This window comes from Misgurnus anguillicaudatus, chromosome 5, assembly GCF_027580225.2.
Source record: "Misgurnus anguillicaudatus chromosome 5, ASM2758022v2, whole genome shotgun sequence".
In the NCBI taxonomy this organism is placed as follows: Eukaryota; Metazoa; Chordata; class Actinopteri; order Cypriniformes; family Cobitidae; genus Misgurnus; species Misgurnus anguillicaudatus.
This window is the reverse complement of record NC_073341.2, coordinates 11,016,812-11,043,190: the sequence shown is the minus strand read 5'-3', so window position 1 is coordinate 11,043,190 and position 26,379 is coordinate 11,016,812. Positions and strand designations below refer to the sequence as shown.

At 38.4% G+C, this 26,379-nt stretch overlaps 1 protein-coding gene across 6 annotated transcripts; it reads left to right on the top strand.

Annotated features, from left to right (window-relative positions):
• The first annotated feature begins 1,910 nt into the window (after nt 1-1,910).
• Nucleotides 1,911-26,379, top strand: rhobtb2a (Rho related BTB domain containing 2a). Of its 6 annotated transcripts, XM_073867524.1 has the most exons (11): nt 1,911-2,222; nt 2,364-2,417; nt 5,359-5,560; nt 5,734-5,837; nt 9,848-10,033; nt 10,160-11,109; nt 13,688-13,806; nt 15,203-15,353; nt 17,602-17,690; nt 18,809-18,914; nt 24,907-26,379. In XM_073867524.1, exons 1-11 carry the CDS (start codon nt 2,155-2,157, stop codon nt 25,113-25,115), a joined length of 2,238 nt encoding a protein of 745 aa, XP_073723625.1. In that variant the 5' UTR covers nt 1,911-2,154; the 3' UTR covers nt 25,116-26,379. The 6 variants fall into 6 exon arrangements, with proteins under 6 accessions (XP_073723625.1, XP_073723626.1, XP_073723629.1 ...); XM_073867525.1 differs by lacking the exon at nt 2,364-2,417; XM_073867528.1 differs by lacking the exons at nt 18,809-18,914; nt 24,907-26,379 and adding an exon at nt 18,346-18,739.

The window sequence follows — 26,379 nt, the reverse complement described above, 5'->3', positions numbered from 1 at the left end:
TTTTATGATTCCTTGACTCGCCTGTCAAAGACAATAGGAGCTGATTTTGGGTAATATAACCAAAACTTGGTCAAAAAAAAAAAAAACTCTCCTGTGGCCGGTTGCATAGCCGTGAAGTTAAAACTGCGTCTTCTTAAAGGTGCAGTGTGTAAATTTTAGCGGCATCTAGTGGTGAGGTTGAGAATTGCAAACCAACGGCTTACTCCACTGCTCAACCCTCGCTTTTGAAACACATAGAGAAGCTACCGTAGCCGACACCGGACAAATGTAATCGTCGGAGACAACTTAGTTAAAAAATGTGTTTGTTAAGGGTTCCATGTAGAAAAATGGCGGCCCAAAATGGCGACTTTCATGTAAGGGGACCCTCGGTGTATGTAGATAAAACGTCTCATTCTGAGAATGTCACGGAAAAATGAGCAAAAAATTCTGTGACTATCCCACGGAACTTTGTGAGATCATGTTGCAACAAACACATAATGGTTCATTATGAAAGGTCTTTATACAACCCTGATAATGAAGTTTTGTATATTATTTTGCATTTCTGTCAAGAGATCCTTCTAAAAATTACACACTGCACCTTTAAGTACAAACTAGCAATTTGTTATTGCTAATTAGTCTTACTATATGGATTCGGATTAGACCAATCTACCTTTTTATGCAATGTAGGCTACTTGAAACCGTTATGATCAGTCTTAAAGAAAAAAATACATGACTAAATTTTAAGATAGCTTTCAGGTGAAGTATTCGTTTACCTGAAACTAAAGAAAGTACTAGAGGCTTCCTGAAATCAATAGAAGGACTAGAGATGAATGTTATTATTATTTCCCCATCATCAAGGCATCAAAATGTGCAAAAACACAACACAAAACGTAAGCTGAAAATGTCTCTCTCTCTCTCTCTCTCTCTCTCTCTCTCTCTCTCTTTCTCTCTCCCTCTCATATTACATTATAAAATGGATAATTTTAAATATAAAAAAACAATTTATTTTATTATATATTGTATTATAAAATGGTGAATGATACAATCACGTTTGAATATGGTGCTGCAAGGAGGCTGTGTTGTTTTTGCTGATGAATTGCTTGTTACTTTTTAGGTGTTAATTTTTATGTAAATGTGAGTGAGTGTTGTATTGTATTGTAAACCCCCTATTTATTTGAGAAAAAAGTGATGTAAAAATCAAAATCTCTCTCTCTCTCTTTCTGGTTACATATAATGGATAAAAAATATTTTATTTATAATTTGTATTAATAAATAAACCCAGCATTTGCATTTGTAAAGTACATTTAATCAGTTAACGTTTCGACTTTGAGGCTTACAAATGTCTTTGTTTACATATTGTTAAACGCTTTTGCTGGACAGAGAGATGAGGCGATGAAAGAGTGTGTAGTGTAGTGTGCCTGTGGTACAGTGAATGGGGGAGTACCCATAGATATGTATATAAAGGCTAGATGGCTCAAGGCGGAGTCCCTAACGGCATCACCTGGCGGCCATCTTACGACAGGGCGCTCGCTCACTCGTAGCATTGAGTTTAATGGTGCAGGTACTTTAAAATGACCATAACTTGCTCAATTTTCTACCGATTTTCAAACGGTTTGGGTTTTTACAAACGTTATTAGCGTGGCTATAATTCTGGATGCTTTAACATGTTTCATGAATTTATTTTTTATTTTTAGTATAGGTATGCAGTGTCATAGGTACATCTTTGACGTTTATAACAAACCAAACCGTTTGAAAATCGGTAAAAAATTAAGCAAGTTATGGTCATTTAAAAGTACCTGCATCATTAAAACTCAATGCTACGAGTGAGCGAGCGCCCTGTCGTAAGATGGCCGCCAAAATGCGGACGTTGCACTCAATTGGCCAGCAGCGCGGACGAGCCATCTAGCCTTTATATACATATCTATGGGAGTACCGCTGTGTTGGTGTGCCTGTGTTGTACAGTTGATACGGTAACTGAAGAAACATCAAACCCGACTGTCCGACCTCGCTGCCTGGCAGCTGCAGCCGAAAATGCAACATTTTCTCTAATGGCGTTTGAAGAACAAACAACGATTTATCTTGAGACCGATTGCTTTGACTGCTCCAATTCCAAGCCGTATATTTTTGATAGGAAAATGAAGTTCAGTGACTCCCCTCAGTTTCAAGCAGCATCCGATGGATTTCTCTCTCAGCTGTCGGTTCTCCGCATCGGGCAGGCCGATGCAGCACTTCCCACTGATGCGGTAAGTCTAGCCTACTTCACAACACCCTCCCTCTCTCTGTGACTTTTTCAACTTATTATTTCCATTTATTAATTTATTTGTTTTGAGGAACTTGTCAAGTTGCAGATAGCCTACTTTAAGACGATATTTATAATTTCTCAGAGACATCTGTGGTTACATAAGAGCGGCGCATCAACACTCATTCAGAAATATTAGGTGAGTTGGGCTGTACACGGTTAGATAGCCTAACTTATTACTGTGAAATTAACAATAAATGCGTTCACAAATGGGTATGTAGGCTATGTTGTCCAGTGTTTACAATTACATATTGACCAGTGGTTTATTTGTTTTACATAGTTTTCTTTTACTATTTGGCGAACTGACTCTTAGGTGATATGAAAAACACTCACACAACGACGACGAATCAAGATGTGAATATGAAGAAATTAATTTCAATTGGTCGCAGTAGCCTAGTTAATATTTCATTTTTCTTTACTTTAATTCTTATTGAAAATATCGCCCGGTGTTTCATTTCATAAACATACAAATCGCCTGACTCTGATGGAGAAAATTGTAATTTATTTCTGCAAAATACGCTTCAAGTGACTCGTGAGGACTTTTAAAGGCTTGAACCGTACTATAGACTATCTCTTAAACGCGTAGCTTAACCATAAGGCAAATAATGTATGCAAACACGCCATTTCTGCTCCGGAGGTCGCATTTCTAGGCTGCATACGTCATCAAGACTGTCTATAAATAACTATAAAGTTGACTATTATTCTTAATTAATCGTAAATTGTTGTAATATGCTTATGACTTGCAAATGTGATGCTCAGTTAACTTAAATAAGCCAGGCTTAATGACGTATGCAGTCTGCATATGTGACCTCCGCAGGCTGCAGCCTTCGGATTGAGAAACGGCCGATGTGAAGTAAATTGTTTCCTTGGAAACCACGAGGCTGAGATGCGATAGCAGGCTCCTCCATTTTTAAGACACGAGGTAATATAATACGACTGTTTATTATTATATAAAGCATAATTTGTTTTCCTAGAAGAATTTGAAAACGTCATATTCCGTCCCATATTCGCAATATAGATTTAATGGTCAGAGTTTATGTCGACATCTCTATTAAGTACGTTGAATCGTGTTCACGTGTTATAGTAGACTATTTAAAGTAGTGATTATTTAAGGTGCGCCCGTGATCGAGTAGATACAGTCACGTGGTTTAGTCTTTTCTCTGTAACGTTACTTTAGCTGACAACGCGGACTGATGAGCAGGTAACTATGACATCATTGATTATAAAATGATTATATATGTCTGAATTGGCACTCTTTTATAAAATGATCGTAAACGGTTCATATTTTGACTATGAAGCATAGCTAAATACTGATTTAAATGTACTGATCATAAAATGTTTACACAGTAGGCCTATGTTAAACTAAGTATGCATGGTGAGGGTGATCGGCAGCCGCATAATATTACAATTTGGAACAAGAAATTTGTCAAAACATTAAAAGAGCTTTGTTTAGCACACCATGCAATGTGCATTGCAAAGAAAAAAAGTAACTTACATTAGTTTAACCAGTTACACATTAATTTGATCATTATTTGTTCACCCTAGGACACAATATTTGTACTCTTAAGACGCACTTGTAAATTAAGTGTATGACTGATATTAAATTAAAGGGGACATATCATGAAAATCTGATTTTTTCCAAGTGCTATAATTGGGTGCCCAGTGCTTCTGTCAACCTAGAAAATGTGTAAAAGATCAACCTAGTAACTTAGATTTGGTAAACCATTCTCTGCAAGCGTTTGAACAAATAGCTCATTGAAATTTGTCTCCCCATTGTGATGTCAGAAGGGGATAATACTGCCTCTTAATCTGCACTATCCAAACATGCTGCCAATTAGTGCATAACCTCATTTGCATTAAAAAAGGACATGTTATAATAAATTATCTGCGGGGTATTTTGAGCTATAACTTCACACATGTACTCTGGGGACACCAACGATTTATTTTACATCTTTAAAAAGTGTGAAATGTCCCTTTTAAACAACAAAATATGACAGCAAACATTTATTTTAAATGAACACATGCACCTTTTAAACAAAATTTTTCACAACTAAGTGCAGGGACAGTAGTATTTGTACATTTCCTTCTTTTTTTCACATAGTATAGCTATTTGATGTCTGCATTGTGAATGAAGTCAGTTCATATATTTCTGAATACCCAGTCTCTACACAGTTAATATTAATCTGATTTCTGCTGGCCATGGCATAACATTAATTTTATATCCTGAAAATGCAGTGCTGGTAAAATGGTCTGATGGGACACATCCGTTACAGACAGGCAATATCTCACTTCTGCACTTTATCATCAGCATCTGCTCTTCTGTTTTTAAGATTACCCAGCAGGTTACCCCATCTGCTGTTATGCATACCCCGTCTAATGGCGATGGTAACAGCATGAAATGAGTTGGCTGAATGCAGGCCCGACAGCAACTCTTTGCATGCTTTGCAGGATGAAACCTTTGGTTAGCCATATGACAATTCAAATAGATCATATTTTAAATTTTTACAGTATGTGAAAATGACTTAATGCGGTAAAGTCTTCACAAGTTTGCCCTACAGCCTCTTCTGCGGTTATATTTCCTACCAGACTCAGAAAAATGTTAATATTTATGTCACAGAAGATGCCTGTGCCTCCGGGGTAATTCTGAGGATGTAAAAATCTTTTCTTTGCAAGATTGCATAGCTAAAGCTGTATACACACACTGTACGCAAACAATAGGCAGTTCAGTTTAAAGTACCCTAATTCTGTATTATCTGACAATGGAGCACAGTAAGGGGGAATTAAACTATTGATCCCATGTGTTGCTCATTTTGTGTTTGCTCAATATGCTGAAGCAGCTCTGTTTGGAGAGGTGTGTGTCAGGGTTTAATAGATTTGACTTGCAGGAGGAAGACCTTGGGGTCAGTCAAGATGTGAGAATGGTGGACAATTTGCTTATACGGCAGTCATGGGACTGGAGTATATTATTTATGTTACTTAAATAAGTGTGGTTTGATCTTTTTTTGCTTTAGTCATATGCATGCTTTGCTTTACTTTACTGCATGCTTTGAATAATTAAATGTCTGATTTCTTTGTAAAAGGCCTCATTTTATGGATTCTGACATGGACTATGAGAGGCCTAATGTCGAGACTATCAAGTGCGTGGTGGTTGGGGACAACGCAGTTGGAAAGACGCGGCTCATCTGTGCCCGGGCCTGTAATGCCACTCTTACACAGTACCAGTTGCTGGCCACACATGTGCCCACTGTTTGGGCAATAGATCAGTACAGAGTCTGCCAGGAGGTGAGAAATGTCTGAACCTTTATGGAATTTCTATATAGCATTTTAATATAGCAATTATTATTGATCATAGAGTATCTACTCAAAAACTGCCTCATGAAATGAAAGATACATTTTTGAAAGCACATTTCTTGGGTAAATCTCCATGCATGTGATAGGTATGTTTCTCTGGTCAGGTTCTAGAAAGGTCCAGGGATGTGGTGGATGATGTCAGTGTGTCTTTGCGTCTCTGGGACACCTTTGGTGACCATCACAAGGACCGTCGGTTTGCGTATGGCAGGTGAACTTTGAATATCAGCTTACTCTTAACTTTTGACAGCACAATTGAGTTTCAATTGAAGTGTTTCGTTGCAAAATGAGATAAATCCATTTTTTTACATTTTGTCAAAACATGTTTATTATTATGTTATCATGTTTTTATTTTGTTTTATGGTGCTACTTAGCTGTATTTTTTAAGTTATGAAAGTTTAAATCAAAACAAACCAACTGCAGTTGAATTGATATTAATTGGAATGCACAACCAAAAAACGAGATTTCTGAACAATTAAAGTTATCTCGTTTTGCAACAAACTCTTCAATTTCAACAAACCACCATTATGGCGATCAGTGTTTGCATTTCGTCAGCCCATTTACATTTTAAAGGACACACCCCAAAACGGCACATTTTTGCTCACACCCCTGGCAATCTCTTATAATAAATTATTTATATGGTATTTTAAGCTAAAACCTCACATACGTACTCTGGGGACACCAAAGGCTTATTTTACATCTTTAAAAGTCTTGTGAAATGCCCAATTAAGCGTATAGATGTTTCAGTGGCAACAACAAAAACAATAAGGTTTTTGTGGCCAACCTTATCTTCCGATAGACAAAGATGCACAAAGATTCTCTCTGATAACAAGCAAAGAAAATAACATTCGTCTTTAGGAAAAAAGTTTCTATTTTCGACGAGGTATTTGTTCCAAAGGTCAGTTTAGTCACTAAAGTAGCGGTGTTTATCCAGTGGGCTGTCATGCCTAGGAAGCTTTTGTTGTGGACAGACCAAATATCTGCAGTGGTCGCGATGTAGTCTAGCCCCTCAAATGTTTTTTTCAGCTCATTTTCCATTTTTGAATATTCTTTATCCAAGTAGTTGGAAAAAGTTTTTCATCCCATTTGCTGCTGTGTACCCCCTGAACATGTTATCATGCTAACAAGCTGCCGGTGACTCCACAGTAGAGACAGGCTGCATGTTTTCAACAACATAATGTGCGATAGCTTTGTTGATCTGTCTTTGGCTAACAGTGCGGTTAAAATCTAGTCACTGTTGTTTGGCTGGAGGTGCTTCACTCACTTCTAATGTGTCCACCGGCACCGGGTTAGCTTCGTCGAGGCATGTAGTTTATGGAGGTGCTTCAACAGATTGGAGTTGCTGTTTGTCGCAGTAGATAGGACCTTTGATCCAGAAAGACACAGCTTACATTTGACCAAAATGTTTTTGTCTTTCTGCTAAACTAAAGTGAAATAATGAGCATAATTGACTCGCCATGACGGAAACACGCCCACAGTGCGTCTTCTTCGTGTTTACAGTGGTGGCATCCGCCAATCATACAATGCGTCACTGCTGTAAACAGGTTAGGCTGTGGGCTACACTTCAGACAAAATTCATTAATAAGAATTAATTAAAAAAAAGCAACGGAACAACGCACCATATGGTAACGGTAACGGAGTTAATTAATTTAAAAAGTAATGCGTTAGAGTATTAGTATACTGTCAAAAGTAACTGCGTTACAGTAACGCGTTACATTAACGCGTTTCTAGTAACGCGTTATTGCCCAACACTGGTCACTAGCCAGACCATTAAACAAACAGAGACTGGAAGTTAACTTCGGGCCAGATGCATAACCGCGACGTACACTCATGCGATTAAAACCTCTGTAATAAAGATTCATAATTTGAGCCATTAGCCCAGATTTTGCAGGAAATGTCAATCATTTATCACAAATATAGACCCTTTTACAGCCTACGTGATCAAATAGCCTGTGCGCACATTTTGGCAACAGAAGTGGTGTTATTCCCCATTGGTTCTAACGTGTTAGCTTTGTCTGTCTGTGTTGCTTTACTGCTGATTCTTGCCATACTTCCGTTGCCAAACTGCGCGCGCATACGCTGCCACGCCATTATTGTGGACAAACAGTAAAAGGGGTCTATACATAAGTAGGAAAGTCACCTGCAATTTTATGTTTCAAACAGAGATGGCAAAAGAGAGGCAAAAGTTAGAGACTGTTTGCAGCAGTAAGGATAGAGAAAAAGGTTACATTTGATCTCCATTTATTTGCTGCTGTTTATGATTCTGTAATTTCTGTAATCGTACCAATCAGAGATAAAGTTAGAAGTGACCAAACACATCAACGTTTTTCCTATTTAAGACGAGTAGTTATACGAGCAAGTTTGGTGGTACAAAATAAAGCGTAGCGCTTTTCTACGCAGATTTAAAAGAGGAACTATATTTTATGGCGTAATAGCACTTTTGGGAGTACTTCGACTCGCCTGAAAAGTCCGCTCCCCTTCTCCCTCTCGTAATGGGAGAGGGAGGGTGTTACTGGGCCGAGTTGAAGTACTCCCAAAAGTGCTATTACGCCATAAAATATAATTCCTCTTTTAAAGGTGGAGTCCATGATGTTTGAAAGCCAATGTTGATATTTGAAATCACCTAAACAAACACGCCCCTACCCCAATAGAATCTGGACCTTCTGTTGATAGACCCGCCCCACACATACGCAACCCGGCATTTGATTTGATTGGCTATAAGTGTGTTTTGGTAGTCGGCCCGTCTCCTTTTCCAACGCGTTTTTCAAACATCGTGGACTCCGCCTTTAAATCCGCTTAGAAAAGCGCTACGTTTTATTTTGTACCACCAAACTTGCTCGTATATCTACTCGTCTTAAATAGGAAAAACGTTGATGTGTTTGGTCACTTCTAACTTTATCTCTGATTGGTACCATTGAATGAATGGGGCTAAGCTAAATGCTATCGAAGCGTCGCAGCGCGCTCCAGCGCTTACGTGCACGCACACAGACAGATGATAGGGGGATGTATCAACAATTCTTAGTTAAGGTAATAACATATTTTAATATTGAAAATGAGTAGACTATTCCTTTAAGTCACGTTCACTTTTCCCAATGTTTAACTCTAAAGATACTGAAGTTGTCTTAAAGGCGCAAAAGAGGATGTTTCCGCCGACTGAGAATCCAAAGACCGTTACTGAGTTTTTTAAATAAGCGCATGCGCAAGAACAGCCTCCCTCCTTCACAGCTCATTTCTAGGAAACGCCTTCCATAACTCGTGCACGAGTATTTGAACACGAGTGTTTGTTTACCACTGGCATATGCTGTGTTGCGTCAGTGGATTCATTATGTGAAATGATATGATAATAAACACATAAGACGTTAGATCAGTCGACGCTACCTACTCCCATTTCAACTAGCGTGTAGCAGCCTGGTCACTTACAACTACAGTACAAGAACAACGTCGATATACCTGAATAACAGTACAACAATAATTATTCCACAAAGAAAGAATAATCACTGTTATCTGTCGAAGAGAATTTTTGCGACCTGCGCGTCTGACACCTCTCTGTTCCTTCATTGCTCTCCAGTGTTGAAATGTTTCTCCAATAACGACTCTGGTTAGATAACATTCTTCTGACAATTTTCTCCTCTTCTCAGCGACTTAAAAACTCTCTTTTGCGTCCTCTTTCGGGTTTCTTCTCTTCCATGGTGCAGATTCGAGGAGGAAAGCAGGAGCGAAAATGAAAACAAACCGAAACTTAAGACGGAGTTTCATGCGCTATGCGCATGCGTCACTCGTGTAACGTTACTGGAGCGCGCACGTCTCTCCCAAGAAACGTAATGGCAGTGATTGACAAGCCAGAGGGCCAATGACGATTGCGATGATTGCATCAACGATTGGCTGATGTTTATAAGGCCCTACCTTATGCACAGATGACATATATTAATTTTATTACTTTCAGTGCGCCTACTAAATAGTCTTTTATCATTTAGTAAAGACAGTTTCAGGTAACATTGCAAAAATGTATTAAACAAACATCCTCTTTTCCACCTTTAACTGATGCAGTCACTTTATTCCATAGTGACTCAAAAAATATAACCCAGCAACCCCCCCCCCCAAATCTTTAAATGTGTATAAGTATGAAATTGATTCAGCGTTAAAGCGCATAACGATTTTGACACACTTTGAATGTGTTTGAAAGTGTGTGTTAAATATGTTAAAATTGAATTGTCTTAACAGGTCTGATGTGGTGGTATTGTGCTTCTCCATTGCAAACCCAAACTCCCTTTACCATGTGAGGACCATGTGGTATCCTGAGATCAAGCATTTCTGTCCCAGAGCTCCTGTTATCTTAGTGGGCTGTCAACTAGACCTGCGATATGCTGACTTGGAGGCTGTGAACAGAGCTCGACGTCCATTGGCTAGGTATTATCACCATATTAATTCCAAATTGTTCAGTGTCTAGTGTTTCCCAACAATTTATCATACACCTTTATAGCTGAGTGTTGATAGTTTTTTCTAATATTCCTTAAATTTCACGTTTTATTTCAGACCCATTAAATCCAATGAGATACTGGCCCCAGAGAAAGGCCGTGAAGTGGCTAAGGAGCTAGGTGTCCCTTATTATGAGACAAGCGTCGTTGCTCAGTTCGGAGTTAAGGACGTTTTTGACAATGCTATACGTGCAGCCCTTATTTCCCGCCGACATCTGCAGTTTTGGAAGTCGCATTTACGAAATGTTCAAAGACCCCTTCTCCAAGCCCCCTTCCTTCCTCCCAAACCCCCTCCACCCATTATCATGGTCCCTCCCCCTCCAAGTAACATTGAAGAGCACCCTAGCCGCCTACTAGAGGACCCACTGTGTGCAGACGTCATCTTAGTCCTGCAGGAACATCACAGGATCTTCGCACACCGCATTTACCTCGCCACTTCCTCCTCGAAGTTCTACGACCTGTTCTTGACCGAACCCCGGGGCTCTGAGGAGAACGACGGGGAACGACCCAGAGGTCCGCCGCTTTCTGGTCGTGATCTGTTTATGCGGGCAGCTAGTTTTGACGTTAGCGAGAGCAACGGTGACGGAGATAGAGCCAACTTGCGTGCCTGCACCAGTGATGGAACTCTTAAGGGCGGAGATGGAGATCGCCGCGGTCGCCTGCTCGCTGCTTTGAGCCGTGCTTTCATTAGCATCCAGGAAGAAACTGTAGATGACCCTGTCACCTTTAACCCTAGAAGGGTGACTGTGGTGCACATGGACCCTTCGATGCAGCCCGGTCCTTTTCACTCAGTGTTGCGATACCTATACACGGGTAAACTAGATGAGCATGAGAAGGAGCTGATGCAGGTGGCTCACATTGCAGAACTGCTGGAAGTGTTTGACCTGCGCATGATGGTGGCTAACATCCTGAACGATGAAGCCTTCATGAATCAGGAGATCACCAATGCCTTTCATGTGAGACGCACCAATCGAGTGAAAGAATGCCTGGCCAAAGGGACGTTCTTTGGTAAGTGGCACTGGGGATTTGCTCATCCTGAATTAATGGTGTAATGAACTGCATTTTTTGATATTGTAATGTTCCCTAAGGCCCACTTTTGCCAGCAAGAATAAAGTTTTTACATCAGAGAACATCAAAATCTAAAAGTAGTTTTATTTGTTAAATATCTATCAGTTAGCCTATTAATGGGCAGTGCTAAGCATTTAAAATACATTGGTGTCTGGTAAACGTGACCCTAAAATAGCCTTTCCTAAGACAATGGATTTTGTTTGGACAATCCACCCACTATTTTATATAGACTGCGTCCGAAGCTTAGGCAGCTGATTTGTTGCCAAGCTGCAATGACTTTGGTGGCATGAAGGCAGCTCTGGGAAACACATTCGGACAGACTTCATAGGCAGCGTAATGGCATTCAGTTTGTGTTATAAACAAAGAGCGCGTTTGTAATGACTAATCCCTTATTTGAAAACTACAATATTACTTTCTTGCTTGAAATGCAAGTGTAAAATGTGAAAATATAATTTCATTTACACTTAATTTGTGCTTCAGCCACTTTCTTGGCCGGCATTTTATTTTTTCGAACTCGACCAGGCTCGACCAATCACATTTCCCGCCCACGCTTACGCATGGAATTGTGGAACAAGGCGATAAAGGTATCTCAGGAGACAAGAAGTAAACCAAACATCAGACTCGGACGTGCCTTGATGCCTTCCTGCCTTGGGATGCTGCCTCCGAAGGCAACATTTAAGAGCTTTTGGAGGCAGCCATAGTTAACACATTCGTTGTTGTTTCTGCTTGCATTTTCAATGTTCATCTTTTTGGTGTAACCTTCATCTGTTATGAAGACTATTAAGCTGCATAAATTTTTTTTATTTAAACCTTTTTTGTTGCTTTTGCACACATTGGTTGTACAATGTCCATCATACAAGAAGATTGTTCAGCATTTTTTCACTGTAAAAAAAAAATGTTGGTTCAACTTAAAAAGTTGCATGGTTGCCTTAAAATTTTGATTAAATTAATCTTAAAAATATTAGTTACTCCAAAAAGTAAAATAAAAGGTCAAGTGTAAAATGTTGTGTCATAATTTTAAGGCAACCAGATAGCTTACTTTTTTAAGCTGAACCAACTTTATTTTACAGTGAGATTACCAAAGTAATGTTTTTATTTATTTACTGTACAAATTTGTTTAAGCAGAATATCCCTTACAAGCATTTTTCCACTCCACTTTACTGCAGAATGAAACAACTGACAGTCATTCACCCCTGTAGAGAAAACAAGTCTCTAATGTTTTGTCAGCTGGCTTTCTAAGATTTTATAATCAATGCTTTTCTTGTGTGAGTGCGCCATTTTTTTCATCACTCTCAGGGTTTAAAAGACATCATGCTGTCTTCAAACGCTGACCACACTTTCCACCCTAACATAAACACAAGCATTTTTATTATACTTCCCTTAAGCACTGTATATACAATTTACTGAAATGTACTGTAATATTGACTCACTGACACAAAATGCTTTTTGGGTTGTAAATAATAGGTCTTTAAACAAGTGGATTAGGCATCTGATAAGAATGACATTTTTTTTTCTTTAAAAAACAACAACTTTTGATTAAAGACCTAGGGGCAATCTTCCGATCTCTCTGATGAAGCCAACACCGAAGTGATTTAAACTGCAATTCATCGACTGGCCACTAGAGGTTGGCTCCAAAAGGGAGTCAATCCCATAGACCTCCATGTTACAAAATGCCCTAGAAAATATGTTTACAGCCTGGTACAAAAAGTGTTTTTGGTCTGTATAGCTATTTTTGCCCTTCATGACAACTGTGAGGGGGGTGAATTTTTTTGTAAATCATCCGTTTAAGTTCTGCATAATTAAGGGGCGTGGCCTCTTGAGTGAGCCACTGCTGTCACTAGAATTTAGTTATGTGGCTGTGGTTTCAGCAACCAGCCACCTCAGCTACACCCTTGTCCCGCCTCTTTACCCATTTATCCACGAGTGATGCACTGTGACACGCGGACAAGATGGCGACGACAGGCACCGCCTACTTTAAGCTTCAAAAATGCTGTTTACAAACAATGGGTGACGTCACGAATACTATATCCATATTTTTTGAAAACTATGTAAAAAGACCCACTGAAGTGCCTTAAAATGTGCAGTTGACGTAATTTTACATAAACATGAAGTCATTAAGCATACATATTGAGTAATTCCTCCCCCTTTTAAAATAGCCAATAGGGGCAATTAGTTCACCTGACAGCGTGATGTTTAATGAGAAACTGAAGTGCAGAGTGATGTCATAAAAACCGCTGATCTGTATTGGAAGAGATAAGAGATTGCAAGTTTCAAAGTAAACACTTATTTTGTCAATGTTTTGGAGCACATTAGTTCATATACTTCAGGCTAACACATTTATACTAAATTCCAAAAGTACTTACATTTTGATACCATGGGGACTTTTAGAAGAGAGATTTATTGCGATAAGCATGTTTATGTCATATAGATGGTTATTTTAATGGATGGTCACTAGGTTTATTATAATGTAAAAGTGATTTGAAAAGCTTCAGAAAAAATGTTGTGTTTTCTGCTTCAGATGTGGTGTTCAGGTTGGATGATGGCACTATCAAGGCCCATAAACCGCTGCTTATCTCAAGCTGTGATTGGATGGCGGCCATGTTTGGTGGACCATTTGTGGAGAGTTGTACAAAAGAGGTACAGCGCACTCACTGTATGCTAAAAATAATAACAAATCCGTATTATAAAATACATTATCTGTATTTAAAATGAAAAAAATAATGTACAACTTAAATTAATTGAAATGAAATTGTGTGGATGCAGTGATAGCAGTTTGTATTACTGAAGTATAAAGTTTAAATGCTGTATAGTTTAATATGTTATGTAAATCTTTTGGTGCCTATTGTGTGGCCATACTGTTTAAGTAATATTTTTTGGCACAATTTGTATTTTATATATATTCATATTTTTATATATGTGACTCTGTAATAATCCATCTTAAATGTGCAGTGTGTAATTTTTTGAAGGATCTCTTGACAGAAATGCAAAATAATAAACAAAACTATATGATCAGGGGTGTATAAAAACCTTTCATAATTAACCGTTTTGTGTTAATTATCTTAGAATGAGACGTTTTTATCTACATGAGGGTTCCCTTACATGGAAGTTGCCATGTTTCTACGGAGGCCCTTAACGGACAAACATTTTTTACTGAGTTGTCTCTGACGATGACATGTTTTTCCGGTGGCGGCTACCGTAGCTTCTCTATGTGTTTCAAAAGCGAAGGGTGAGCAGTGAACTGAGCCGTTGGCTGCATCTGCAACCTCACCACTAGTTGCCACTAAATTTTACACACTGCACCTTTAAAGTCAAAGGAGAATAAAAGTACAATTTTTATTCATTGATTTCAATGTTTGACATGACCTTAACTAATTTTACAGAATACTCTTTACATTATGTAGAAAAAAATAATGTGATTTTGGGTAAGGAGCGGGGTTGTAGCAAAACCCCAGCCAGACAATGGTGAAGCGTACTGATGTTTCAAAAAGCCTTTATTTTGTGTTCAGCCGTTAGCCTTTTCTTTAAAAACACAAATCTGCCTTCCTTATATAACACCTTTTCTTGATGAAACACCGTAAGAGCTACAGGGCAGATAAATAACATAGAATCAGCTCTTACGAACATAAACATTAGGCGAAGGCCAACACGAATAAACATTTATAAAAAACTCCTTTTGTAATGTTACATCTGTCAATATTAACAATGTTAAAAACTTACCTTAAAAATTTGAGAACCTTTTAGAGCAATCTTTACGATTTCAGAGCGTTTTCAAGCAGCATGCGCTCTTTCCTTTTCCGTGTGTTCGTCTCACTAATTAGTCCCACCTTTCTAGGTGCGAAATTAACGTTCCACTAGGGGGCGGGATTAAAGCACTCATTACAGGAGACTAAATAAAATGGAGCTCAGAAAAATTACCTTATTTTCTTAGTTACAGGGGTATTTTTTCCAGACATTATGTTCTTGCATGCTACTTTGAAACGTTAAAACATTTAGATTTTTTGCAATTGCATGTGTTGCTGTTCTGTTGTTTCAGGTGCTATTTCCTAACACCACACGTAGCTGTATGCGTGCTGTGCTGGAGTATCTGTATACCGGACGCTTCTGCTCTCGTCCAGATCTGGACGCCATGGAGCTTATTGTACTCGCAAACCGTCTCTGTCTACCTCATCTGGTGGCACTCACAGGTACACGGTCAAACCTACAAATGCATACACAGTTTCTGCATAGTGTGGGCAATCAATCAATCAACAGAATTTATTTCGGTCCTCACACATAATTTCCAAAACAAAGAAAATATATACATACATATCAACCGAAAAAGGTTCAGGCTGAAGCTTATGCTTATCTTGCCTACCCTTTATACATAATTACGCAATAAGCGAATTGGTCAATTCAAAATAAGCATACTGTTACATAAGACAATTTATGAAGATATAAATACAAAGGTACACACAGAGAAAACAAACAGAAAAAAGTAAAAAAGAATATATATATATATATATATATATATATATATATATATATATATATATATATATATATATATATATATATATATATATATATATATATATATATATATATATATATATATCGTACTTAATTATTCATATAGATTTTTTGTAGTTATTTATCACCTTATTTTTAAACATAGGCCTCTGCAGATATACAGTATATATTTATATATACACAGATGAGCCATTACATTATGACCACCTGCCTAATATCCTGTAGAGCCTCTTTTAACCTGCAGTTATGAGGTGAAGTATTGATTTGACAAGGTGGCAATAGGTTAGCCTGGATTTCCCCATGCTGCCTTGGGTGGAAATTTATTCACGCTGCAAGTCTAGCATGGAAACTATGGACCAATTTTGCCCTTGAAATCTGGAACCAATCACAGAACGGGGAGGGCGCAGCAAGACGATGACGACGTCTATGCGACACACCCAAGCCGTTTTGTTTATCCAAAATGGCAGCAGACGCGAAGTTACTTTTCAATGCAGCCTTAGATAGTGTTCGAAGTAGTTTTGAACGCAAGTTTATTAAAAAAAGAGCAATTTTTGGCGTTACACAATTTCATATCCAAGAAGAATGTTTGGATATGGCAAGACATGATAGCCACTGAGTTTTATAGGACCAACCTGCTAGGCATCGTCATGGACGAAGTCCATTTAACTTATAAATGGTAAGTGGTATTTATTAATATCATATTGTCATTATTCCTGTACTGTGGTTGTCACAGTGCCACTAAATTGTGTTGCTTTTCAATATCAATATACAGCGACCGGTTTAGTTGCATAGCTTTCAGCTGTGTGCACACGTACCAATAAAAGTTGTTGACGCTTGATTTTATGTCGCTCTACATACATCATCTGGTATAATTGAAACGATTGGCTATGAGCTACATACACACGCATTTGATAGACATTCATAGTGCCCAATAAACAGCTCTGGGCTTTCGTAAACAACGCCTCAAATATGAGAAAATGAGCATAGAGTTCCCAGACCACGTCTCATTCTCTATGACACTGGTCTGATGTTAGCCAGGCTAGCAATAGGTTTCATCTGGTACCATAATTTCAACAGCAGGTCATCCAGTTCCTGTATATTGTGAGGTGGTGCTAATGAAACGCAAGCTTGTTTTCCAAGTGAAACCACTAATCTTCAGTTTGGTTCATGTCAGGTGAATTTGTGAGAAAATTCACCATCATGTTTTTCGAACCACTCCTTGATGATTCTGGCAGTGTAGCATGGCGCCTGTTGGTAATGGCCATTACCATCAGGCAACACAGTTGCCAAGAATGGGTGCACTTGGTCCACAATCATGTTCAGATACCTAACAGCTGTCAGGGATGGTGCAATTGTGAATACATTTCCTCACATGTCTCAAGATAACACCACCCAGCCGGTTCGTCATTTGGCCATCCGTGCACAATTTTTAATATATAGTCACTACAGTGGCATGTGAACAACACACAAGGCGTGCCACTTTTGAGATTAAAAATTCCAGGGTGCCATGCCATCACAATTTGTCCTCTAATAAAATGGTACAGTATATATACTGCTTTATGAGCTGCGCCTGTGCCACCTTTGGTTGCTAGGTCCACTCATTGCTCTAGGATGTGGGTGGACAATATGTAATAGCTCATCGGTGTATGTAGTATCTATACAGTGTGGACACTGTTAATGACAATAACAAAATAACAAAAGCAATTTTAAAGGCAAATGTTTCTCAAATACTTAAGTTAATTAAACAAAATCTATTTATTACATTATTTTTGATATGTTACATAACCATATATTTACAAGTACCTTACACTTTTCACAGTACTGTACTGTCCAGGTATGCGGATGAATGTTTATAAACAAAGATAAAACACAAATGTGTTATATTAATTTGTATTAAAAGATAGTTGTGTATATGTTTTCTAGAGTTATACACTGTGACAGTACTAACAGAAGCTGCCATGATGGGAGCTGATATAGATGGAGATGTTCTGCTGTACCTGGATATGGCTCAGGTAAGTGGACCTCTGAAGTTATAGACAATTTTTGGTTTAAAATGTTAGCATACACGTTTGGCGAAAATAATGTCAATAATGACAATTTTTTTGTTTATTTTGGTGAACATTTTGCTCAAAGGAATTGTTCACCCCCCCCCCAAAAAAAAAAAAAAATGTATAATTTACTCATCTTACTGTGCATTCACACCGCCACCGGCCAGAGCGTCAAAGTGGCCGGAAGTCATTTATTTTCAATATGTGCCAGCAGCAAGCTTCCTTGAACACCTCATGGACAGTGTGAGCATCAAGGAGAGTAAAAATCAGCTCAACTTTATGTTGTTTCTTTGCTTGTTATATAAATAAACTACGTTTAAAGTACTTTGTTGTTATTTATTCTTAGCGGAGTTTACCGGAAGTTACGTGCGGACCACGAACGCCGCTTGTTTATGTTGTTACTGCTAAAACCGTCGTTGGCAGGGCAGCCAGAGTGTTTTTTAAAACTCTTGCCGGTGGCGTTGTAAACGTACAGTTATGCCATCCTAGGTGTATACAACCTCCTTTCATCAGCCAGACATCATCAGTTATATTAAATAATATCCTGGCTCTTCATAGCTTTGTAATGCATTAAAAAGTATCTGGTTTTCTGAAACCCATCCATCCTCAATGTCGGCAGGTAACACAATAGGCTGAACCGACAGAAAGATGACATCAAAATACAGCGAGAGCGATTGGAGAAATCGATGAGTGATTTCGAATCATTCTTGTGGTACTGTGATGTCATCCGCCTTTTGGTTCTTGCGGTGCCGCATGAAGTCGAACGAGTTTATTCATTGGTTCTCGCAAGTCTTGTGACTACTCATATGTGATGCAACAAAACACGCAATCACGATACACGCGAGAACCACAACCGCGAGTCTTACTTACCGACATGGAGCCGACCTAGAATGGCATTAAGGTGAGTAAATAATTGGGTAATTTTCATTTAAGGTGAAAAATACATTTCAGACTACATAAATCACATTTTTTTTTGCCAATATATTACAAGAGGTTTAAAGGAGGGGAGGTGGGGTAACATCTTAGTAAAGTGTAATTTTGTCCCTTGTGTTTTTATTTATCTCATTTGTTTTCCAATTTAGTTTCACTGTGCCCATCAGTTGACTGACTGGTGCCTTCACCACATCTGCACCAACTACAACAGAGTTTGTTGCAAATTCCCTCGTGACATGAAGGCTAAATCTACAGGTATTATCTGAACAGCTCTCAAATTAATGCTAAGACCCCTTCCCCCCAGTGTTGCATATTTGTTAAGACGTGTTTTTGTCTTTAAAAGCCATGAATGTATTTAAACACTTTACATGCGGTGGCAGCTCGTGACTCCTCATCTGAGGGGAGCTCATTTAAAATTAGTGTTTGGAGTGTCATGTGTGTGGTTCACTTTTTCGAAGTGTGTGTCCTGCGTGTCGGGAGATCCTGTGTGCATCACGTGTTTTGTCAAAATAAGAGACGCTCATGTTCACAAAATACACGCTAGATACTCTCTTAACACTAAACTCTGATTACGCATGAGATTATGCAAATTCTGGCAAACGCGAGCGTCTTTTATATCATAAACCCTTTAGATGTGTCTGCAGCAAGGACTTATTTTGGCAGGACACGTGATGCACACAGGATCTCTCGATGCGCAGAACACATATTTTGAAAAAAATAACCACACACATGATGGGCCACATACATGTTGTGACGAATTTCGTATCGAGCGCCCTCAAAAAAAGTCACCAGCCGCCACTGTTTACATGCATCATTTAGACTAGTGGTTTTCAAACTGGGAGCCCTGAGATTGTGCCAGGGGGCCCAGTTTAATGACATTTTAGAAAAAAAACATGTATTTATTATAAATTCTGTGTAATTAAACCTTAGAAAAATAAGGCTACTAACCAATACCACTACACTGTATAATTTAATATGTACAATTTTAGGCTTTGGAATGTTTTATATCATAAATTTTCTTTGGGGGGCCACGAAGGGATCCACCGTACACAGGGAGGTCGCACACCGAAAAAGTTTGAGAAAAACTGATTTAGACATTTAGTTGAACTAAAGATTAAATTTATAAATAATGCTAAGTTAAATAAAGTTTTTAAGTTAAATAAAATTATTTATCAACTTGGGGATAATCATATTAAAAACTTCAATCTGCACTCCAATCATACTAACTCTTTATTACTATTTGCTTAATAAGATTTTTTGTTTATTTTCTACCATAAAAAGTTACGGAAGTTGTTTATAATAAGTGGAGCCTACAAATAATGATAAACATTTGAGGAGCTCAGACGCAAAAGGCGCTAAACGTCACCTCTGTCAAAAATCTTAACTGAATGCTCTCGGTACGTATTTCATAAAATACTTTTGCTTAAAAGTCTTCAATAAAAAATCCCAATGATTTACGCCCATATTATCCAAGATGTTCATGTCTTTCTTTGTTCAGTCGAGAAGAAATTAAAGGTCCCGTTCTTCCTGTGTTTTTGAAGCTTTGATTGTGTTTACTGTGCACAATATAAAATGTGTTCATGTTTCACATGTAAAAAAGTGCGGTATTTTTCGCACAATTTATCTGTATAGTGCTGTTTTCACTGTCCTCAAAACGGGCTGATGTCTTCCTTGTTCTATGAAGTCCCTTCTTCAGAAATATGGATCGAGTTTTAACTGTGTACCATATTTTCACACTTTTTTTCATAGTTTGGCTGGTCCTGCGACTTATAATCAGGTGCGACTTATATATAAAAATGAATTCATACCGACTAACATGAACCAAGAGAAAACATTACCGTCTACAGCCACGAGAGGGCGCTATATGCTGCTCAGTATTCAGTGATGTTGAATGAGTTCAGGAGCTTGATGAACTTGATTCTTGTTGGCTTATGATGTTAATTTAGCCTTTTCAGCCTCCCAGGTATGTTCTGTATGCTATTGCTAATAACTGTTAATGTGTTACGTTAACATGTACGTACACCTCTTCGGCATGTTGTTCTGTGTGCTATTGTTTAGTTGAATAACTTGCCTTTCCAGATTAAATGTCTGTTCTTGGGCTTGGATTTTGTGAAATCATTTTCTAAAGAAATGTGACTTATAGTCCAGTGAGACTCATATGGGTATTTCTCAGATTAAGGGCCAAATTGGGTTGCTGCAATTTTGAAAATTACAATTCCAAATTTGACTAATTGGTATACATCAAATTATTAGTCCTTAAGTCAGGAGTAGGGCTGCACGTTTTCAAGTTTTTAATTAACCGTTAACCGACACCCTTAGCGGTTAATACTCGGTTAACCATATTATGCGCAAGGCAACCCAGAGATACAGACACACGAGAAAGGGTAGTTATTAATTTTTAACACCTTTAATAACTGGTTGGACGACATTTAAAACAAAATTAATTTATAGAAATAAAACGCAGTGGTAAGGACAGAGCAGCTTAAGTATGTCACTGACTTTTGCGTTTGCGGGGATGGTAGTCTGGGCGAAGGTACTCGCAGGCTCCGCGGCCGCCTCTCTGATGCCCGGGTGTTGGCTGGGTTTGCCGCGATAGTCGGTGAAACGGGGATTGCCGGTGCTTCAGCCTCTCACCGGTTAGATCACTTGCCCACCCCGACACCGTCTTTCACCGTCGTTTTGATATTTTCTTGTAATTAAATCATTCAGCTTCGTTAGAGAGAGCAAACACTTATAACTGAATGTGTCTGCTGCATGAATTCACAGCGGAGCTGAACGCGAGTCACGTCACAAAGCAGCAGCTGTCAGATTTCATTTATTTCTGTCAGAGTTTGCGAGGCGAGCTGAATGACCAGACAATAGTAGAAGCCGCGTGCTTACTCGTTTTTGTTATAACCGGTTAACCATGGACACCCCTAGTCAGGAGTGACGTTATGAGCTTGATTGAGACCATAAAATAAGGGAATTTATTTAAAAATAAAACTTAAATGATAAATCAGTGCTTTTAAAACATTTTGTGGCTTCACATGTAAACTAATTTATCTTGAACTTAATGATATTTTTACTTGCAAGATGAATTATAGTCATTTACGTATCTAAATTTCTGATTCATCAATCTACCCTAGCGTGGAATATAAGCTTATTTAAGTGAATGCCATATATCAAAACTTTTTAATACATTGTCAGAAATGTATAATTGTAGGATGCTTTTGTTATTTATACATATTTTTTTGGCAAAATTCTGTATTGTGCTGGTAATGACTGTGCTGGTAATGACATTTTTGTCAAAAAATGATGACTAAGCAAGTGTAGCTAGCTTTCTACATGTAATGTATGCCAATTTAACTATTAAAGTGATGAAAATATTTCAAAAATGTTTAAAAATACAGAAATACAACACATATGGTAATGATGCATAATTAGTATACATGCCCAACACAAAGAATAAAGAGTAGATTTAATTACTTTTTTGGAAATCAAGGCGTCAGTCTTGCAGCTTGAAATCCATGTGCTCCACTATGCCATTAGGTTACCATGGCTACCAAATAAACTTTTGATGAAAAAACAGTGAGAAAGTCCCTTTATGCAGAGTGTGTTGGTAATGACAGCTAAACCATGGGACAGGTAGAAATTACGCAAAATAAAGTACAAAATGCTTATAAATATGGTTAATCTGTGCATGTAGTTTATTAGTTCAAGTAACATTTAATTCATATGCATATATTGTTTTATTAATTTATGATAGATAATATTTGAGATATGGCACGACATGTGAAAACTCTGGTGAAGGACAACACCAAAACACAGATATTGTTTTTCCTCTTCATGATGCATTTTTTTGACTGATGCGACTTATACTCTGGAGTGACTTATAGTCCGGAAAATACGATAGTTTGTTTATTGTGTTGTGATTCGATAGCAGCTTAGCTTGCCGTTAGCTTAGCTGGCGACTGACTATTCCTGTGGGTGGAGTTTAGTCATAAAAACTGTTTTATACGCACAACCGGCGCAACGTCATAGAATGTCTCTGAACAGGTTCACGCCCACTTTTGGGGGAAATCGCACTAGACGTTCCATTGACTTCCATTCAAAACAGCGGAACAAAGCAACCTTCGTACACAGCCGGCAGGCGTAAATAACTTATGAAATCACTCAGATTAAACACGTTGAGTAATTATCTGTCCACCCTGCCGGCCATAGAGCGCGAAAGATACAATAACACATTTAATTTGGTCAATATAAAAACATGTCTCTTTCATTCTCCCAGCATCAAATTTGTGTAACAACGCTCCCTATTGGCCAGAGGTGTCTTACCCGGACATTAAACACGTACCTCATCAAGTCAACAGGGAAGCAAGTGAATGATTTTACTTTGTATTTTAAAGTTACTTCGTATTTATTTATTATGTCTTTATATTTAGAGTAATGAGTGCACTTTTCTGTCCAGCCATACAATTAACTGGCTTAGCGATATTTCCAGCAATCACTGGATGGGGTTGTTACACAAATTTGACGCTGTGAGAATGAAAGGGACATGTTTTTATATAGACCAAATTAAATCTGTTAATGTATCTTTCGCGCTCTATGGCAGGCAGGATGGACAGATAAATACTCGACATGTTTAATCTGAGTGATTTCATAAGTTATTTACGCCTGCCGGCTGTGTAAAACCGTTGCTTTGTTCCGCTATTTTGAATGGAAGCCAATGGAGGCGCTGCTTTTTTAACCCCCGAAAAGGGGCGGTGACGAAATTTACAGTCAAGTTCCCGGATGTGCTCGTAGTCCGTATTGACGTAATTAAAGCAGGAAGTAGAGGGCTGTAGTCCAAACCGACCGTTCACTGTAGGCTTTGAATTCTGTTAAAGAAAATGTATCGCCTGGCAGTGAACTTTGAGCTTTATCATTTTACAGGTATTATTTATGCTATAATAGCAACATTACACACTAACTAGGGTTTAAAAATGGGATCAGGAAGAACAAGACCTTTAAGTTTTTGAGGAAAACATTTCAGGATTTTTTCAATATGATAGACTTTATTGGACCTCAACAGTTTACAGTGTATTAACACAACTTCAAAGTGCTCTAAATGATCCCAAACGAAGCATAAAGGTCTTGTCTAGCGAAACAATGGTCATTTTCAGCAAGAAAATTTTAAAATATGCACTTTTAAACCACAACTGCTCATCTTGCACTAGCCGTGTGATGCGCCAGCGTGACTTATGCGAAACAACCACTCCAATGTTTACAAGTGTGGAGAAAGAGGAGCGTTTATCTTTATGTCAGATTATTGTTTCAAACTACATTGAGTCTGTGAACTGTTGGGGTCCAATAAAGTTTATTAAACTGAGAAAAATCCTGGAATAGTTTCTTCAAATTTTTTATTTCCTCAAAAATTTAATTTCTTCTCGATTGAACAAAGAAACACATCAACAACTTGGATGACATGGGGGTGAGTAAATTATCTGAATTTTTCTTATGAAAGTGTAATATTCCTTTAAAATCTGCCATTCAGAAATGTCGGTTTTCTGGCAGAACCCCTTAATGGTGCATTCACACCAACCGCGGTAGAGGCGGCAAATACGCACTATTCACGCGTAGTTGGACGATTGAACATTTGAGTTTACTAGACTCAGCTGAGACTCCGCTCGCTTCCTGTAATCTCGTCACTACTACAGCAAGGTCCTGATTGGTTAACGCGGCACGGAAATCCACCGAAGTTCAGATTTTTCAACTCGCGCGTTTTCTGTGGCAACGCTCAATTCGTGCCGCGCGTATCGCGCCGCAGGATGCCTAATCGCGTCTTTGCATTGACTTAACATGTAAATCACTCACGCTTGACGTCTCTACCGCGTCTGGTGTGAACCCTGCATAAGAGTCTGCTTCATTACAAAAAAGTCAGACGCACTTAGAGGGTTTTGCATCTGAGCTCTTTAATTTTTAACATCAAATAAACTACTTATCAAACAAAAACATCATAATGAATAAAATCGAAATGAAAAATCAAATCGTAGCATCATGATATCATAATTCCTTTTATAAACTGATAAAGCTTGGTGTTTTATTGTGGGTTAAATTCCAAGCTAACACAATAGCTGATACTTTAAATGTGCAGTGGGCTCTAAGTTGCCATATAAAAAGTTTTTCAGCCAACTGCAAACTCAGCCACAACTCTTACTAAATCGTTTGCTCAGTACCAAAGTTTGTTGTGCGTAAAGCTATAGGCCAGCTGTCTTCCTTTATCTTGCAGAAAACCAAATGTACTTTGAGAAGCATCGCTGGCCTCCAGTGTGGTATCTGAAGGAAGAAGATCATTATCAGCGAGCTCGTAAAGAACGTGACAAAGAAGATTATTTGTATCAAAAGCGCCAGTGTAAACACAAGTGGCTCTTCTGGAACCTGCCGTCTTCACCTTCCTCCAATTCTCCATCTTCTCCGGGTTCCTCTGCAGTCGTCTGATTGGCTCTCAGGGTGCACGACCCACCTTACAATCCAAAAATGGGATTTAAGCAAAGGTTTATACTGCGTAAGTCCACATTTTTTGTAGAAAATACCCAAGCCCTGCTTGTTGCAGCTGATGAGGAAGAAAAAGCAAAAATGCAACGATGAAGAAAGTTTGTTAAAACAACACCGGGTGTATTGTTGAATCTCTCTACATTATTCATGGGATTGTTAGAGATCAACCTAGCTTTGACATCCTTCTGTGACATCGCAGTCTTCATTACAAACCAAACTACTCAAGCAATGCTGTCGAAGTGCTTTTAAGCTCTAAAGAACAAGATAGCAGGAACATTTTAGAGCATCCAGTGAAGAAGATGAATTATTTAGTGATCTACAACCAAACAACTTCTCCAGAGCGATGTTCTCATAATTTACGATTTGAATGCTCCATATGAAATCTGAATGGGTATAGAGCAGGGGTGGGCATTCCTGGTACTGGAGGGCAAAGTCATGCAGAGTATAGCTCCAACAGCAATCCAAGCAATCCTGAAGACTTCAATTAGATTTTTCATTTGTGTTTGATTAGGGTTGGAGCGAAACTCTTGCAGGGCTGTGGCCCTCCAGGATCAGGAATGCCCACCCCTGGTATAGAGGAATGTTACGGGTTCAATATAACTTAAGTTCTATCAACAGCATCAGTGGCATGATGTCAATTAACACAGAAAATTGATTTGGTTATGTTCACTTCTTTCTTTTAAAGCAAAATTACAGTTACTTTACATGGGTAAATCGCCGGGTAAACAACAATAGACACACTAGTTTCACTAGTAGCCAGTGTTCAAAGCTAAGCCTCTACCCAGCCAAACCCCCCATCATGGATCAACGTTTTAATCAAAGAAACCCCAAATTACTCCTTAACTCAAACCCTAACCATTTTTTACCCATCAAATTAGTGTGAAATAATAGTTTGAGATTTTTTTTAAAAGCCCCTAATGCAGGGGTGCCCAAACTTTTTCCTACCAAGGGCCAAAAATCAAACCTGACTGAGGGCCGTGGGCCGAAAGTAAATGTTGCTGTGTTATGTTAAAATGAAAGTTGCCCTGATACTCCTCATTTATAATTGACTAATATTTTAAGAAATAAATGAGCAAACATTACTCTGTTTCTGCAAATTTCAAAGGTAATTGTTGTAAAAAAAATCTTTTGTCTGTGTGCTACGGAGCCCCTAAGGGGACATGGAGAATTTTTTTTATAAAGTTTAGTTTCACGTGCGCATGCGAAA

Excerpts from the sequence above, each read along its gene's own strand:
- rhobtb2a (XM_073867524.1), top strand. The coding sequence starts at position 2,155 with ATGGATTTCTCTCTCAGCTGTCGGTTCTCCGCATCGGGCAGGCCGATG. Across the intron at positions 11,110-13,687 it reads GGCCAAAGGGACGTTCTTTG|ATGTGGTGTTCAGGTTGGAT; the intron begins GTAAGTGGCACT and ends TTTCTGCTTCAG. Across the intron at positions 13,807-15,202 it reads TGGAGAGTTGTACAAAAGAG|GTGCTATTTCCTAACACCAC; the intron begins GTACAGCGCACT and ends CTGTTGTTTCAG.